At 40.8% G+C, this 18894-nt stretch overlaps 1 protein-coding gene across 1 annotated transcript in view; it reads left to right on the forward strand.

The window, feature by feature from the left end:
* PTPN20 (protein tyrosine phosphatase non-receptor type 20) overlaps positions 1-18894 on the forward strand; it is a 65067-nt gene that overhangs the window by 38913 nt on the left and 7260 nt on the right. Inside the window, exons 8-10 of the mRNA XM_086381278.1 lie at positions 2133-2223; positions 10047-10381; positions 14678-14893. Of these exons, the coding sequence (XP_086237404.1) occupies positions 2133-2223; positions 10047-10381; positions 14678-14893 (642 nt within the window). The remainder of the gene's footprint in view (positions 1-2132; positions 2224-10046; positions 10382-14677; positions 14894-18894) is intronic.

Consider the following 18894-nt stretch of genomic DNA (forward strand, 5'->3'; position numbering starts at 1 on the left):
GAACAAATTCCTGGAAAGACAACCAGTATTTTGTGCTGTTAGGTTTTTGGGTCTTTACTCATCTTTTAAGTGACAGATGATTTCTTGTTGATATTCTGATTGGCATTTCTTAATTTGAGAACAGATAGCTTTCCATATGCTTTTAAGCCTTTCATATTCGTTTTCAGTGAACTAGTTCCAGTTGTTTGTCTAATTTTCTATTTATTCCTTTTCTTATCAATTATTAACTGTTTATATAATGAAGAAATTACCCTCTTTGTACGTGTTTTGTATACACGGTAAAATTTTCCACTTTGTTTTTCGTGTTGCATGTGTATGCATGTACATTTACTGTGAAGAAATAGCTAATTTTTAATGGTTGAATGTCATTCTTCTGGGGGGTTTAGGGTTTTCTGCATCCTTTGGGACTCCCCTTTCAATCTAGGAACATAGCAATTATTTCTTGCCTTTTTTCCCTAATATTTTGTGATTTTTTTCAATGCATAAATCTTTCATCCAGCTAACATTTGATTTGTTATAAGATATTTGGTAGGGATCCAACATTCTATAGCTAGTCAGTTGTCCAATGATCCTCTTGTCCCAACTTCTCTTCAGTGATGTGAAATGCTACTTTTTCATATACTGAAGCACCACATGTATTTTATTTTTGTGGTTTTTAAAATTGATTTGTTTATTCATGTACCAAACTTTTAAAATTAACATAGCTTTGTATTATATTTTACCATCGATTAAGACTCGTCTTCCCTCATCACTCTTCTTTTATAGAATTGTTCTGCTTCTTTTTACAGTTGCCTTTTTCTAGACTACTTTTAGAATTGGTTTGTAGAAAGATTAAACTGTAAAAATAGGTGTGGAAATTGTTTCTGAAAAGGAGCTAGTTCAGTTAGCTGTAGTTCGACCATTAATATTCAATACTTAGGAGCAGTCAACCATCAGGGATTATTTTAAAATACTTACAAAAAAAAGTATCAGAATATGAAATCACCCAGGAATTTGTGGTAAATATTTTGGTTTTAACCAAGATCTATGTGCTGCCCTGATATTATCTTATAGCTTAAAACCTGGATCCTCATTCTCCGTTGCAGTAGTGGCCAACATTAACTTATGGTAGTGCCAAGTTGGCTACCCAAGAGTTACTGAAGAGGTTTTCAAAAGTGTGCACCCTCAGGCTTTCTCCGCAATTGTTCAACTAGAGTAGGGCTGGGTGCGTGCCGGTTCCCTCTGTGTGTGAGGCGAGGCCTTCCTGGTTAGTTTGAGTCCCCTTGTGTTCTGCGTGCCTGCGTCCTGTGCTGGTGTTGCCATGCTGCTGATTGTTTTCTAAGAGGACCTGTGCACGCCCATGCCTTTATTACTGTCCCCCTACCTGGTGTGATACCCGTTCGCCTCTTCTTTGCTTTCACACACACCCATTTCCATGCTGCTAACTTCTGAGCCTCGAAGGCTCAGTTCAAGTGCTGCTTTCCTTCGAGGAGCTTTCCTCTCCGTGCCTTCGAGTGCAGTCTAGTCATTCATGCTAGCGTGTCTCTACATTGATCATGTGGCCACCTCTCTAGCTGCTGTTAACTTCTTACGTATAAAGCCATTTTCAGAGTCATCGTTGTACTGCAGAATGTGGGACAGTGATGAGTACATACTAAATGTTCATTTAATGTCGAATTCACAGTTGGTAATAAAGTTTTGAAAAGAAGAATTCTTTAGTGTTCTAACTCTAATTTCTTCATGGGGCAAGGAGTAAATTGTGAGAATTTATATTTTGTTTCTGTTATTTTATTATTTTCATTTATAAAATGATAGATATAGGGGTTGGTCCTATGAAGTTAATGTTCTGTATTGGCTTTTTATTTTAATGAAAAATGAAAAATCTTGGAGTTCAAGGGAAAAAGTATCTCCAGAGAGTTGAGCATTTCCTTATCAAGCAACTTGCTGATTCATATCTCACATCCGAGATATTTTATATAGGACTTTTCCAGTGGAGCTCTGACTTCTTTACTTACCATATACACATTTAATATCAGGATATGTCATAAAGGGACTTGAGAATCATGAACACTACACAAAGACAGATATTTTTTCTCCCCTCCTTTTTTTTCTGTCATAGTAAATATATTACGTATATTTCTTACCTTTTAAAGGCTTTGGAAGTTAAGAATCTGCCTGCTGTTTTCCACTCTGGGAATGAACTACACAACAGAGACAAAAATAGATATCGAGATATTCTTCCATGTAAGCTAACAATGGTTTTAATTACTTTCCTATTTACACTTGATAAAAGGTAAGAAGTGGGTTGTATGGCTTTCAGTGTTAGCCGTTTTGACCTGTGGCCATGATGAAGAGCTCCGGAAGCTAGCACCGGCTGACCTGGGCATATTCTTGGTTATCTTAGGTCATGAAGAAGGTCCAGCCTTCTATCCCAGGTAAATCTACTCACTGTCACAGGATTCTTTTCACAAGTCCTTCAACCCTGTTCTTACGCATTGCTGCTGCTGCTGTCGCTTTAGTCGTGTCTGACTGTGTGACCCCATAGACGGCAGCCCACCAGGCTCCTCCATCCATGGGATTTTCTAGGCAAAAGTACTGGAGTGGGGTGCCATTGCCTTCTCCGTTTTTATGTATTACTACTTCTAAAACATCTTATGGCTATTCGAGGTGTTTTGTATTTCCATACACATTGTGAAATTATTTGTTCTAGCTCTGTGAAGAAACCGTTGGTAGCTTGATAGGGATTGCATTGAATCTATAAATTGCTTTGGGTAGTATACTCATTTTCACTATATTTATTCTTCTAATCCATGAACATGGTATATTTCTCCATCTGTTAGTGTCCTCTTTGATTTCTTTCACCAGTGTTTTATAGTTTTCTATATATAGGTCTTTAGTTTCTTTAGGTAGATATATTCCTAAGTATTTTATTCTTTTCATTGCAATGGTGAATGGAATTGTTTCCTTAATTTCTCTTTCTATTTTCTCATTATTAGTGTATAGGAATGCAAGGCATTTCTGTGTGTTGATTTTATATCCTGCAACTTTACTATATTCATTGATTAGTTCTAGTAATTTTCTGGTGGAGTCTTTAGGGTTTTCTATGTAGAGGATCATGTCATCTGCAAACAGTGAGAGTTTTACTTCTTCTTTTCCAATTTGGATTCCTTTTATTTCTTTTTCTGCTCTGATTGCTGTGGCCAAAACTTCCAAAACTATGTTGAATAGTAATGGTGAAAGTGGGCACCCTTGTCTTGTTCCTGACTTTAGAGGAAATGCTTTCAATTTTTCACCATTGAGGATAATGTTTGCTGTGGGTTTGTCATATATAGCTTTTATTATGTTGTGGTATGTTCCTTCTGGAACTGGAGGAATCAACCTGCTTGACTTCAGGCTCTACTACAAAGCCACAGTCCTCAAGACAGTATGGTACTGGCACAAAGACAGAAATATAGATCAATGGAACAAAATAGAAAGCCCAGAGATAAATCCACGCACATATGGACACCTTATCTTTGACAAACGAGGCAAGAATATACAATGGATTAAAGACAATCTCTTTAACAAGTGGTGCTGGGAAAAGTGGTCAACCACTTGTAAAAGAATGAAACTAGAACACTTTCTAACACCATACACAAAAATAAACTCAAAATGGATTAAAGATCTAAACATAAGGCCAGAAACTATAAAACTCCTAGAAGAGAACATAGGCAAAACACTCTCCGACATACATCACAGCAGGATCCTCTATGACCCACCTCCCAGAATATTGGAAATAAAAGCAAAAATAAATGGGACCTAATTAAACTTAAAAGCTTCTGTATAACAAAGGAAATTATAAGCAAGGTGAAAAGACAGCCTTCAGAATGGGAGAAAATAATAGCAAATGAAGCAACAGACAAACAACTAATCTCAAAAATATACAAGCAACTCCTACAGCTCAACTCCAGAAAAATAAATGACCCAATCAAAAAATGGGCCAAAGAACTAAATAGACATTTCTCCAAAGAAGACATACAGATGGCTAACAAACACATGAAAAGATGCTCAACATCACTCATTATCAGAGAAATGCAAATCAAAACCACTATGAGGTACCATTTCACGCCAGTCAGAATGGCTGGGATCCAAAAGTCTACAAGCAATAAATGCTGGAGAGGGTGTGGAGAAAAGGGAACCCTCTTACACTGTTGGTGGGAATGCAAACTAGTACAGCCACTATGGAGAACAGTGTGGAGATTTAAAAAACTGGAAATAGAACTGCCTTATGATCCAGCAATCCCACTGCTGGGCATACACACTGAGGAAACCAGAAGGGAAAGAGACGCACGTACCCCAATGTTCATCGCAGCACTGTTTATAATAGCCAGGACATGGAAGCAACCTAGATGTCCATCAGCAGATGAATGGATAAGAAAGCTGTGGTCCATATACACAATGGAGTATTACTCAGCCATTAAAAAGAATACATTTGAATCAGTTCTAATGAGGTGGATGAAACTGGAGCCTATTATACAGAGTGAAGTAAACCAGAAAGAAAAACACCAATACAATATACTAATGCATATATATGGAATTTAGAAAGATGGTAACAATAACCCTGTATATGAGACAGCAAAAGAGACACTGATGTATAGAACAGTCTTTTGGACTCTGTGGGAGAGGGAGAGGGTGGGATGATTTGGGAGAATGGCATTGAAACGTATAATATCATATATGAAATGAGTCTCCAGTCCAGGTTTGATGCACGATACTGGATGCTTGGGGCTGGTGCACTGGGACGACCCAGAGGGATGGTATGGGGAGGGAGGAGGGAGGAGGGTTCAGGATGGGGAACACATGTATACCTGTGGTGGATTCATTTTGATATATGGCAATACCAATACAATATTGTAAAGTTAAAAAATAAAATAAAATTAATTAAAAAAAAATAAAACATCTTATGCATTGTTGCAGCTAAAACAGAAAGTTTATTACTGAGACGTCTTCCCCTTTTGCCACCCTAAGCCCTTACCAGCTTCCCTGATCATCTTGTTTAGACACACAAATACGGTGGTGCTATTTCTATCCTTTGTCCTGAACAATGAAGCTGCCAATCTACCCTCCAACAGGAGGCTTCCCTTTGATCGTTGCCAAAGACTTACTCATTGCTTTCCAGGGCTAGTTTCTTCCCCACCCAGTTACAGATTCATCTGTCTCAGACCTTCCAAAGAGCAGAAATAAAGCAACACAATTTTACTTTTAGGGTGGAAATCTCATTTTTATGCCTCACATTCCTTTCAAAGTCAAAAAAATTTTCCCAAATTAAGTTAACATTTTTCTTCCTACAAAATGACCTTCTTCTTTATCCTGTATCTTGTTTAGTTTAACCACTCATTTGTTCAAGCCAGAGAACCCGCGTCAGCTGCAGTATCCAAAGTGGTCACAAAGTCCTTTCAATCCTGCCTTCTTAATACCGCAGGAGTGCTCGCGCATCTCGATTGCCACTGCCGCTAGCCTAGATTGAGCCTGCTTTCTCTCTCAGCCAGTCTCTGTCTTCTTCACTGCCTCTACTCCCATCTACTCACAGTAGCTACTGAAATAATCCCCCTAAAAGCTCTGAAGGCACAAATAAGTTACACGAAGTGGCCAAAATCCCCCACTTCTGCTGCATGACCTTCTCTTTCCCAGCCTGCACCTGCGGCTTCATGACAGGTTCCCCACGATCAGGTGACCAAGGACAGGAGAACTGGGCCCGGGTAACAGATGGCTCTGCATGCCATGCAGGCTGCGTGCCATGCAGGCAGCACCTAGGAGTAGCTAGCAGCTGCTCCACAGGGCCTTTTTGGGACATGCCTGAAAGACAGTGGTGAAGGGAAGTCCTCTCAGTTGGTAGAACTTCAAGCAGTGTACTTGGTTTTTCATTCTGCTTGGAAGCAGAAATGGCGAGAGGCACAAATCTTTATTAATTCATGGGCTGTAGTCAGTTGTTTGACTGGATTGTCAGAGACTTAGAAGAAACATAACTGGGAAGTTGATCACAAGGAAATCTGGGAGAGATAAGTGTGTATAGATCTCTCTGAAAGGGCGAAAACATGAATATATTTGTGTCTTTTGTGAACGTTCATTGAAGGGTGATTTAAGAAGAGGTTTTAACAATCAAGTGGATAGGATGACCTATTCTGTGGATACTAGTCAGCCTCTTTCCAAATACTCCTGTCATTACCCAATGGATTAATGAATAAAGTAGACTTGCTGGCAGGAATAGAGGCTATGCATGGACTCATCAACATGGACTTCTCACCAGGCTGACCTTGCTATGGCCATTTCTGAGTGCCCAATCTGCCAGTAGCAGAGACCGGCACTGAGGCCCTAAGATGACAGCATTTCCAAGAGTGACCAGCCCCCTAGCTACCTGATGACAGGTTGATTACATTGAATTGCTTCTGTCATAGAAGGAACAATTGCTTTTTTGCAGTCTAAAATAGACACAATATGGATTTGCCTTCCCTGCATACAAACTTCTACCAAATCTACCAAATGGACCTGAAGAATGCCTTACCACCATCGTGGTAGTCCACACAGCCTTGCTTCTGATCAAGGAACTCACTTAGAGGCAAGTTATTTGTGACAATGGGCCCATGATCATGTAATTCACTGGCCTTGACACACTCCTCCTCATTCCGAGGGAGCTGGCTTGATAGAGCAACGGAATGACCTTTTGTAGACACAGTAACAGTGCCAGCTAGGTGGCAGTACCTCACAGGGCTGGAGCAGTGTTCGCCAAGAGGTTATATTTGCTCCAAATTAGGGTCCAATACATGATGTATTTCTGCCACAGCCAGGAGTCAGGAGTCAAGGGATGGAGATGAGAGTGGCCCCAGTCACTGTCACCTCTGAAGTGAAAGCTGAAAGTGAAAGTCGCTCAGTTGTGTCTGACTCTTTGTGATTCCATGGACTGTAGCATGGGTAGCCATTCCCTTCTCCAGGGGATCCTCTCACCTCAGGGATCGAACCCCTGTCTCCTGCATTGCAGGCAAATTCTTTACCGTCTGAGCCACCAGGGAAGCCTCACTGTTACCGCTGCTGCTGCTAAGTCACTTCGGTCGTGTCTGACTCTGTGTGACCCCATAGACAGCAGCCCACCAGGCTCCCCCGTCCCTGGGATTCTCCAGGCAAGAACACTGGAGTGGGTTGCCATTTCCTTCTCCAGTGCATGAAAGTGAAAAGTCAAAGTGAAGTCGCTCAGTCATGTCCGACTCTTAGCGACCCCATGGCCTGCAGCCTACCAGGCTCCTCCATCCATGGGATTTTCCAGGCAAGAGTACTGGAGTGGGGTGTCACTTCCTTCTCCGATACCGCTAGTTACTGCTAGTGATCCACTAACACAGGTTTTGCTTCCTGTCGCTGTGACCTTGTGCTCTGCTGGTCTCAAGGTCTTAGTGGCTCTCTTCATTAATGGCATCTGGTATTTGGTAAGGACTTTCCACCTGAAAACTTGAGTCTTCCTTGAAGGGCAGCAAATCATGGAATTATTTGTAGATTGTGGAGTCTAGAAGAATTGCTGCATAATACGAAACAAATGACTTAGGTGCTTTGAATAAATATTCCTTATCTGAAAGGCATGAATAATAATATGACTCTTCAAAGGACTGTTTTGAAGTTCAGATGAGGTGATGCATGGCTTGCGTGTTTGCGCTAAATTCTCTTTTTGAGGGGAACTGAGACTAAACCACCACCTCCACCTTTCTCCTGTGGCCGCCAGAGCTATTTCTTTCCTGCTGAATACAAGCATACCTGGTCTTATAGTGCTGCACTTTATTGTCCTTTGCAGACACTGTGTTTTTTTTATAGATTGAAAGTTTGTGACAAGTCTGTGTTGAACACCATTTTTCCAACAGCATTTCTTCACTTCATGTCTCCGTGCCATGTTTTGGTAATTTCTGCCATGTGTCAGGCTTCGTCATTATTATTGTATCTGTTACAGTGATCTACGATCAGCGACTGTGACGTTACTCTCGCAAAAACAGTACAACTTGCTGCAAGTTCAGATGATGGTCAGCATCTTTTTTTTAGCAGTAGGGTATTTTTTTAATTAAAATATGTACTTCATTTTATATAAACATAATGTTATTATTGCACATTTACTAGACTACAGTGTCATGTAAACATAACTTTTATATGCTCTAGGGGACAAAAAAATTCATGTGGCTTACTTATTGCGATAGTCCCTTTATTGTGGTGGTCCGGAACCAAACCTGTGTGGTCTCCGATGTATGCCTGTGTTCTATAGTTTGTTTCTGAAATCCTTTCCTTTTATATATTCCCTTTGTATGTTCTGCATCCTTCAGTATTTTAATAATTATTGTCCTTCTTTTCATCTATTTTTTTTTTTTTTTGGTTCTGGGAAAATTCCTTAAGCTGTTTTCTAAATCACTAATTTGTTTTTCTGTTTTCTTCTCACTTTAGGGATTTTTAATTGGTAAATTGTGTTTTTTATTTGAAAGCAAGCTTTTATTACTTTTGATTGTTTAATTTTTACTTATTAAATTCCCCCTTTGAAAATAAAAAGTTACTTCCTACTACAAAATGGTACATATTCACTGTAAAAATTTAGATAATAAAACAGTCCCTACTAGCATTTGGATAAATGCTGTGCTGTGTTGTGCTCAGTCGTGTCGGACTCTTTGTGACCCCATGGACTTCCAGCAGCCTGCCGGTCTTCTCTGTCCATGGGATTTTTCAGGCAAGAATACTGGAGTGGGTTGTCATTTCCTTCTGCAGGGAATCTTCCCCACCCAGGAATTGAACCCACATCTCCTGCATTGGCAGGCAGATTCTTTACTTCTGAGCTACCAGAGAAGCTCTTATATATGATATATATGTGTATATATATATATATATATATATATATATATATATATATATGATGAAAGATCTCACTTTAATGCTCTTTTACCTCCTTTGTAATTTAATAATGTAACAAATTTATATCAATAAACAGACATATATATGTATATCATCCTTTAAATAATAATGTTTGCTGAGATTTTATTTAAAATACAAATAAGAGTTTTTAAAGTATTCTTCTCTTATAGAAAGGAAGACATTTGCTGTGATTTCTCAGAATGGTATCCTTTTGTGGAGTACTAGGTATCTTTATATATCTAGTGATTGTTTTGTCTCTTCATATTTACAAGGAGAGATTTATGTCTGCTGTTTTTGAATTTGAGAAAGGTTCTGTCAGAACTGGTGTAAGCCCTGTTCAGAGATCTTGTCACAGTGTGTTTGGTAGATGAGCGGGCTTCCTGACTTGAGTACTAGGGAGGAGCTACTGGTGAGACCCCTGCATGGCAGGAAAAGATCCTCTTTTTATTCTCTCTGTAGGAGCAGTGGTGGAACCAGAGCTCCAGATGTCCATGTAGAGTGAAGAGAGAGTTCCCGGGCCACTGAGCCACGTAATTGGCTTTTCCCCTTTCAAATTTGTTAATAGTAGTCAATACTTTGAGCAAGTCCCCTTTGTAGCATCCTTTTGCCACAGTACTTTTGCTTTCATGAGCATGCTGCTTCACCGGTGAAAGCTGAGGATGGACACAAAAGATGGCCGCTCTGTGTGCAGGCAGTCGATAGAATTCTAATAATCCTAGAATTTGTATAAACTATCCCAGTCTTTTTTTTTTTTTTCCAAAAACATTTGTTCCTTTCTGGCCACTGCTGCTCTGAGCTTTCAGGTTCTCTGGATTTGTAGGAGAACGCCATTCATTCACTTGCTCCTTCAGAGAGCTCCTCCTTTGCTGTGTTTAGTTATAGGCTAGGAGATACCTCCCTTGGCCTATTCCTACTTGTGCCATATGTAACAGAAATCTCTCAAGATGTCTGGATACTGATGGCATTCTTCTCTTTTTAGTAGAAACCGATTTTTTTCTAAACCTTACTCTAATTGTATATTGCTAGAAATTTCTATGCCATCTTTTCTATTAGTCAAAGAGATAAACAGATTTACTTTTGTGAAATGGTTTCATGAAATCTGCGTGTATTGCACATCCTGCTTTTCCTTTATCTACTATATGTTTCTGTTGTTGTAATAGATGATTCAACACGTGTTCCTCTTGGAGAAAACAAGGACTACATCAATGCCAGTTACATTAAAATAGCCAATTCTAGAGAAGAGTATTACTATATTGCTACCCAAGGGCCACTGCCAACTACCACGAATGACTTTTGGCAAATGGTTTGGGAAAATAACTCTAATGTTATTGCCATGATAACCAAAGAGAAAGAAGGTGGAGTTACCAAATGCCACCATTACTGGCCTATTTCTATGAAGAAACCTTTGGAATTGAATAGCTGTCATATCTTCCTGGAGAACTACCAGATACTTCGGTATTTCATCATTCGAATGTTTCAAGTTGTCAAGAAGTCTGTAAGTTAAAAAATAAAATCAGCATTAGATATATATTTCCTTATATATGCACACATGTCAGAGAGGAAGTTCGGAGTAAGGTGGGCCATAGCTGGGGACACTTGTTTAAAGTAACTTGTTTTTACTTCTCCCTGCTACCAGAAACTAAGACAATGCCATTTCTTCTTCTGCCTAACCAAACTCTGACTGGAGAGACGAAATAATTGAAAAGGGGAGTTGGGGCGGTTGAGAAAGAGTACTGGAAGTTACCTAATCCTGGGGTGTGCTTTGGCTATCTCTGCTGAGAGGGACAGATGTGGTGAAGTCCTTGAGACGTGCTGATAATCACTGGGCCGGGCGTGGCAGCAGCTGTTCCGGGCGCTCACTGGCACCTGCAGTTACTGCGCTCAGTGGATGGTAATACCGAGATCTGTATGAGCTGCAGAAAGGAGGCTCTCTTTTGGTTTGGACAGATGATTTGCTAGAGGAGGTGACATCTGAATTTATCCAAGTGAGAAAAATGAAAACAGTAAGTAGATGATGAAGGTATAAAATAGCATGGGGCATATGTACAGAGAGATGTGGGTAGTTAAGAGTTTCTGGAATGTAAAAGTTCAAATGCCAGGGAGAAATGAGAGATGAGATGAGGCTATAGAAAATAAGTAGAGAAAGCCGGAACATGAAATGTTTTGGATTTCAGCTAAGGAGCACAAACTTTATTATGAAGATAATTAGGAGACATTGAAGAATTTTAGTAAGAAGGGTATATGATCAACTTAGGGCAACTAGCAATTAGATAGAAAGCAAAGACTTTGATGCTTTTCCGATAAAATTGGCAGACTTTATATGACTTATGACTTGTGACTTATAAGGAGTGTTCAAAAATTATACTGTCCAATGTGATAGCTACATTTGACTGTTTTAGATTTAAATTATTTAAACTTACATAAAATACCAAATTTAGTCCCTCACTTGCAATAGCCATACTTCTAGTGTTTAATCACATATTACTAGTGACTACCACATGGGCAGCACAGATACAGAGCGTCTGCATTCTTGTAGAAAGTAATATTGGGAAGTATTGGTCTAGAATAATCCATAGAACAATTCATGTCTTGCTCTAACAGACTCAGAAAATAGCAAAGGAATGAGTTATAAGAGAAAGTGATGTTACATTGCTCTAAGTGGATTTGATTAGCAAGTAGGTAATACATGTGTTCTATAGGAGTGAAGGGGTGGGAGTTAAATTGGAAACTTGAAGAGTGATGAGATTTGGAATCATCACCGAAGAAGTTGGTTGGAGCACAGGCAATGATCAGGAAAAGGTTGCTGAAGGTGCTGAGGTTGGAACCCATAATTTGCAATAACAATAAAATATGCAACTATGTGATTTTTTTTTTTTTTCCTAACCATGGGATTCCTGAACAGAGATTATGGGACTGATTCAGGGAGGGATGTTGCTCAGGATATGTGGCAAGATTCAAAGGATGAATGGAGTTGACAGTTTGGTAAAAGAATGATTTAGATAATCAGTCATAAAGTCTAAACTTAGGGAGATGAATGGAGTCAGCAGCTAGGAGGAAATAGAGGACGTCAAGGGCAGAATTCCATCTAGTCACATGGTTGGAGGTGAAGCACAGATAAAGCAGTAGCATAAGAGTTTCTGCTCAGAAAATGATGTTGGAATCTGAGAACTGGAAGGTTTTTGATACTGGCCATTACAGGTGATGGTGAGTCCAAGGAGTAATCACATTGTGAGGACTAGAAGACATGAATGGCCTCCTCTGTAAGAGAGAAATAAAAATGTGAGGCCAGGGTGTCGGTTTGGCTGTTGAGATCCCAAATGTGCCCTGTCAGAATCTGTGGTAAGGTGACAGTGATGAGAAGACGAAGTTAAGAGGTATGAAACTTAAAAAGAAGTGGAGTTTTTGTACAAGGAGAAGAAATAATGGGTTGGAAATTGTGTTGGGCAGCAAGGAGAATGCAACTAATCTCTAGACTCTGTAGTACCTGGAGCACAGGAGAATAGGTTGCCTGGATTAGAGAGAACTGCAGAGTGCAACACCCATGGAGGCAAGGCAAGGAAGTAGAAGCAGCATTTAGGGAAGTGATGATGCCTTCCAAGAGTTCACTGTAGCATGGGGGCCTGAGGAGATCAAACCAGTCAATCCTAAAGGAATTCAGTCACTGGAAGGACTGATGCTGAAGCTCAAATTCCAATACTTTGGCCACTCGATGCGAAGAACTGACTCATTGCAAAAGACCCTGATGCTGGGGAAGATTGAAGGCAGGAGGAGAAGGGGATGACAGAGGATGATATGGTTGGATGGCATCACTGACTCAACGGACATGAGTTTGAGCAAGCTCTGGGAGATGGTGATGGAGAGGGAATCCTGGCATGCTGCAGTCCATGGGGTGGCAAAGAGTCGAGCACGACTGAGTGACTGAACGGAGCTGGGGGTCTGAGTGAGAAGGGAGATGTTGAAAAGATAAAGTCGGGACAGAGACAGAAAGAAAGAATTGAGGAGTCTGAGGATCAGAGTACACAGTGGTGTGACCAGGGAGGCCGAGAATAATAACAGTGTTTGACATTGACGTCGGGCTTGCTAGCTGCGTGTGAGGCCCTGCGTTTGCTCTGCGCTGAGGCCCTGCCTTTGCTCTGTACGCCCGAGGATTTGCCTGAGGCCTCCCTCTCCTAACACTTGATTCCCCGATGTGAACCAAGTACTGTGTCAGACGCTGGAGGTAGAAAGCAGTCACAGGCTCCACTCTTAGAGTACTTACAGTCTAGTGGGGAAGGAAGATACCAGTTCTAAATGGCATGTGATGTGTGCTGTGGCAGAGAAGGACAGCATGCTTGGAGAATATAGGTCAGGTGGGAGGCCCAGAGGAACAATCTGTCTGAAAAGATTCAAATGTTCAGGTCCACCTGTGGAGTTGGCAAGGTGATCTAGAATGGTGGCCTTTGGGCTGATGTTCCCAGATCTCAAGACCATAGGGCTAATGTTTGAAGAATCTGCCTCATGGTACTGGGTCAGGAAAGCAGTGATGCCCACCTTTGTGCAGATTCTCAGTGGTCACCAGTGTAGGAAAGGTTTAATTCCTGAAATACGTGATGGAGTGAGACCTATCCTCACTGGTTCCTTCACGCGATTTTTAAGCATCGTTCGCCTCGTCCAGTTTCATGTACCAATGATTCAAACTTGAGTCTATTTTCTAACACCATAGAAAATGGTATTTTTATTTGGAACTTGGGGGGAAAAGTGGTGCATTAAGGAGAAGTAGAGAAGGAGTGAGAAATCCTTCCTGAATTTCTTCACGAGCGTGCCCACTGGAGTAAAATGAGGGTTCCACACTGGGGAAGGGGTGAACCCTCTGAAAGAATGATGGGTAAACTCAAAGCATCTTATCTGTCAACCCCTGGGAGAGTCCAGAACTCCACTTTCAGGGCTCAGCGAAAGAATAAGGACCAAAGTCTACTCACATGGTCATTAACCACCCTGTCCTGGTTGCCAGAGGAGGTTGCTTCCCATCAAACCCTGATTAAGCAGCTTGACAGCACCTACCTGTTTTAATTAAATTTAGTATCATATTTGGGCTTCTCTGGTGAAGAATAAAGAATCCGCCTCCAGTGCGGGAGACCTCGGTTATATCCCTGGGTTGGGAAGATCCCCTGGAGGAGGGCATGGCAATCCACTCTAGTATTCTTGTCTGGAGAATCCCCATGGACCAAGGAACCTGGCGGGCTACAGTCCATGGAGTCGCAGAGTTGGACATGACTGAGCGACTAAGCACAGCACATCATAATATTGAATCCAAGATATATTGCTTTCCTACATTATTCCCAACATGTTAGCTCATTTCCACTCTGTTTTGGATTCCTGGTTTGTTTGGTTTCTTCTGCATTCTCATGGTGCAGAAGAAAGATGGTAGCGTTAGATTTGGAAGGACTACATTATTGTCCCAGCTCTAAACATATGAGCCTCCTGACCTAGCATACATCTATCAGTCACTCAAATTCTTACTTTTTCATCTGTAAAATGAGGATAACACAGTGTCTGCCACCCCAGGGCTGATGTGAGGATTAAATGAGATAATGCATGTGAAGTCTTTGGTACCGTTCCTCCAGAGTAAGTCCTAAACTCATGTTACCTGTTAGTAGTCCTATTTTTATTAATGTATTACCATATGGCCATTATTATTACTATTTGTGGCATATTAGAAGTTAAGAGAAGCTCTCTAATATGAGGAGTTGATAAATCTCTCTTCTCTCTCTCCCCTTCCCTGTCTCTCTCCCTCCCCACCCCGCCCCCACAGACGGGAGCTAGTCACTTTGTGAAACACTTGCAGTTCACCAACTGGCCAGACCATGGCACTCCTGCTTCAGCAGAAGGGTTTATAAAGTACGTTCGTTATGTGAGGAAGAGCCACCTCACAGGGCCCGTCGTCGTCCACTGCAGCGCAGGCGTGGGCCGGACAGGGGTGTTCCTGTGTGTGGATGTCGTATTCTGTGCCATTGAAAAGAACTTTTCGGTAAGTGTGTGAATTAAGCACCCAAACTGATGCTGTTAGTAAACACTATTTCTAACAGCCTTCTCATAGCTGGAGACTAATATTTGGCCTTCAAGAGCAACTGAGTCAATAGAAAGCGTGTCAGCTTTCGATACCTGCTTCTGACTTAACTGCTGCAGGTTCTTGGAGGTGGTTCTGAGGATTAAACTAAATAGATAATGCAAATGAATGGCTTCAGACAATGTCTGGAGTACAGTAAATATGAGTCCATTTTTCTTTTCTTGCTTCCACCCACATGTACAGTTTTTAGAGTCTTGTTAAAGAATGTCAGTGACGTGTGCCTGTTTATTTTTTGGTTGCCCTGCACAGCATGTGGGATCTTACTTCCCTGACCAGGGGTCAAACCTGTGCCCTTTGCAGTGAAAACATGGATTCTTAACCAGTGGATCACTGGGGAAGGCCCAAAGGTGTGTCTGTTTTTAATGAATAGAAATACATGCATGTGAGCACATTGGGGAAAAAAGTAGACTTCAGAGTTAATGAGAGGTCCCTGGGTCTGACTGCTAGTTTGCCACACACTTTAGATTTTGGTGACTTTGTACAAATTGCTCATTTTCTCTGAAATCTAGTTTTCTCTTACATAAAATAAGGATAATAATATTGCTGGGTGTTAGTCAACCATTAACAATTCTTTACTTTCTTCCTAAATTTGGAACCAGCTAAGAGACAGACACAAGCATTAGACATGTAGTGATTTTACTGTTACCTTTAGATTGACTAATTAGGGAGCATGACTTTAGATTTGTGCCCCAGAAGGCCTGCTTGTACTGAACTGCTTTCCTGTGCTGCCGAAGTGAGGGAAGACATTGTTTACTTAGCAGGCACTTGGGCTGGGGAGGGTGGTGCCTCTTACTGTGTCTCCAAGGAATAGGAAAGTCGGCAGCTCAGTCAAAAGGCAACAAGGGCTGGGAGGCATTTGCCCTGATAGGCAAATTCTGCGGTTATCTTATTATCAGCATAAATGTTAAATCACTGCTCTCTCAGGCTATATGCAGTTATACCCCAGCAGTGACCAGGCCACCCCTATGACAACAAATGCGTTGCATAAGTTCTACATGTTTACATCCTAAGGTCGCATTATGTTGGGGATAGAAAAATGGCCTCTACCAGGGACTTTCTAAAGGACAGAGGAAGTCTCTGCTTCTCAGAAGCTTGAGCCAGTATCTCCTAGCATTTCCCTGTTTGTGATTCAGCTATAACCCTTTCCTTAAACTAACCACTGTGGGAGATACTGGTCCATTAAAGTCAGGACTACTCTAGGCTATAAGGCTGAGGATAAAAAAGTAACGGTTTCCCAAAGGAAGCTGAGAGTTTTATTACAAACAGTGAATATAAACTGGGTGGTCAAAAAATGACAAAAATACTAAAAAATGCTGAAAATTTCAGTAGTATGAATCTGATGTTACCTGTTCCTGTAATTAATGTTGTTTTATCCTTTTAACAGAAAATACATTAGCATAATTTTTATTTTATATGTTCTTCATCACAATTAATTTGTTTATATTTGTTCTCATTTTATATAACTTATAGAAATTGTAAAAACTATAAATATTGTATTTTATGCTTCTATGGAGCACTTTTTTCCCCTGCCGTTATACCTTTTGTAAACTCAAAATGTGCTTTATAATAAGTCATCCGTCAGCTTAAATAACAGTGTTTTTCTTAGCAGTATGTAAAATAGTGATGTATTTTACAATTAAGGGTGCTCCCCACTCCAGTACTCTTGCCTGGAAACATCATGGATGGAGGAGCCTGGTGGGCTGCAGTCCATGGGGTCGCTAAGTTGGACACGACTGAGCAACTTTACTTTCATTTTTCACTTTCATGCATTGGAGAAAGAAATGGCAACCCACTCCAGTGTTCTTGCCCGGAGAATCCCAGGGACGGGGGAGCCTAGTGAGCTGCCATCTATGGGGTCACACAGAGTCGGACACGACTGAAGCAACTTAGCAGCAGCAGCAGCAGATTTGATGGAAAATGGTTCAGCAATAGGAAATGCATCCATTGTTGCCTTATTGGCTTTTCATAGAGGCTTGAGATGTCCAGTATCCTTACTGATGCCCATCTCTACTCTTTTCAGAAATTTTGTTCACCAGAGCTACTCAAAGTATGGTCTTGGACCAGTACCAATCTGTGAATGTTTGTTATTTGCAGAAAGATAAGTTTTCTGAAATTGAGAGTAAGCATTTAGAAACTTTCAAAGCAGTTTGATATATTTCAGAGACATCCATGAGCGTGACAGTGGGTTGGTCTGGTAAACAGGATGCAGACCGGTTTGTGTGCTGTGGAACTCACACAGAGAGTCCTACATGCTGCAGGCTGCTTTCAGCCACATGTGACCAACATTTTAAGATTAGTTTATCAGTTATAACTCTAAAGGATATGAAGATCTGAGAAAATATAATGCTTTATTTCTTTTTACTGTTATTTTATAGTCAGTTTTATTTTTAAGTAAGCTTGCGTAAAAATCCTTAAAACACTGGGAACAAGCTGGCTCTTCTCTTGAGGAAAACCTGAGATTGTTCTGTAGTTGAAACATTCTTGATAGAACTTTCCCCTCTAACATGCTGTTCATCATACAGCGACAGTTAAATATCAGTTACCATATTATTATGTAACGAAGTGAATAGTCCAAAATTTAACACATTAACCTTCACAAAATCAAAAATACTTACCGTATCACTAAACACACTGTCTGGTTCATCTGGAAGGGGTTCTTTGGTTTTTGTTTTTTTGGTAGCAAGACTGTTTTTAAAAATTTGTTTTTAATTGGAGGGTAATTGCTTTACAGTGTTGTATTGGTCTCTGACATACAACAGCGTGAATCAGTCACAAGCATACATATGCACCCTCCTTCCTGAACCTCTCTCCCACCTCCGACCGCATCCTGCCGCTCGAGGCTGTCACAGAGCACCAAGCTGAGCTCCCTGTGTCGTATAGCAGCTCCCCGTGCAGCTGTCTGTTCTACATATGGTGATTCATATGTCTCAGAGCTACTGTCTCAGCGTGTCCCAACCTCTCCTCCCTTCACCGTGTCCACAAGTCTGTTCTCTACGGCTGTGTCTCTATTCCTGCTTTGCGAATAGATTCATCAGTACCATTTTTCTGGATTCCACATATATGCGTTAACGTATGATATTTGTTTTCCTCTTTCCGACTTACTTCACTCAGTGTAACAGTCTCTAGGTTCATCCACCTCACTAGAACTGACTCACATTTGGGATAAATTCTTTAATCTGTGTAACTATCTCAGACTGTTTTCTTGTCATTGCAGTTCTACGACCAGAACATAATCCTACACAAAACTTAAGCTCCAAATTACATTTGATGACAATGTCGTACTTTGCAATTTCATGCCATTTAAAATTAGTTCAGTTCAGTCGCTCAGTCGTGTCCGACTCTTTACAACCCCATGGACTGCAGCACACCAGGCTTCCCTGTCCATCACCAACTCCCTGAGCTTGCTCAAACTCATGTCCATTGAGTCAGTGATGCCATCCAAGCATCTCATTCTCTGTCCTCTTCTCCTGCCTTAAGTCTTCCCCAGCAATGAGGACTCTTTTGCAATGAGTCAGTTCTTTGCATCAGGTGGCCAGAGTATTGGAATTTCAGCTTCAGCATCAGTCCTTCCAGTGAATGTTCAGGACTGATTTTCTTTAGGATTGACTGATTTGATCTCCTTGTAGTCCAAGGGACTCTCAAGAGTCTTCTTCAACACAACAGTTCAAAAGCACCAGTTCTTCGGTGCTCAGCTTTCTTTATGGTCCAACTTTCGCGTCCATACATGACTACTGGAAAAACCATATTTGTGAGCAATTTTGTGCCATTTAAAATTAGTTAGTTGTAATTGCCAGTAATAAAACAGAAAAGGAAAAATCCTTCTTTCTTATCACTTCATGTTCAAATCACACATATACTGAGTCATTATGTTAGCAGTATCTTTTATTCAATAAGTTGTGATG

This window comes from Bos grunniens, chromosome 28 (genome assembly GCF_055505025.1).
Source record: "Bos grunniens cultivar Pamir isolate PY7600 chromosome 28, Bosgru_T2T1.0, whole genome shotgun sequence".
NCBI classification, from domain to species: Eukaryota; Metazoa; Chordata; class Mammalia; order Artiodactyla; family Bovidae; genus Bos; species Bos grunniens.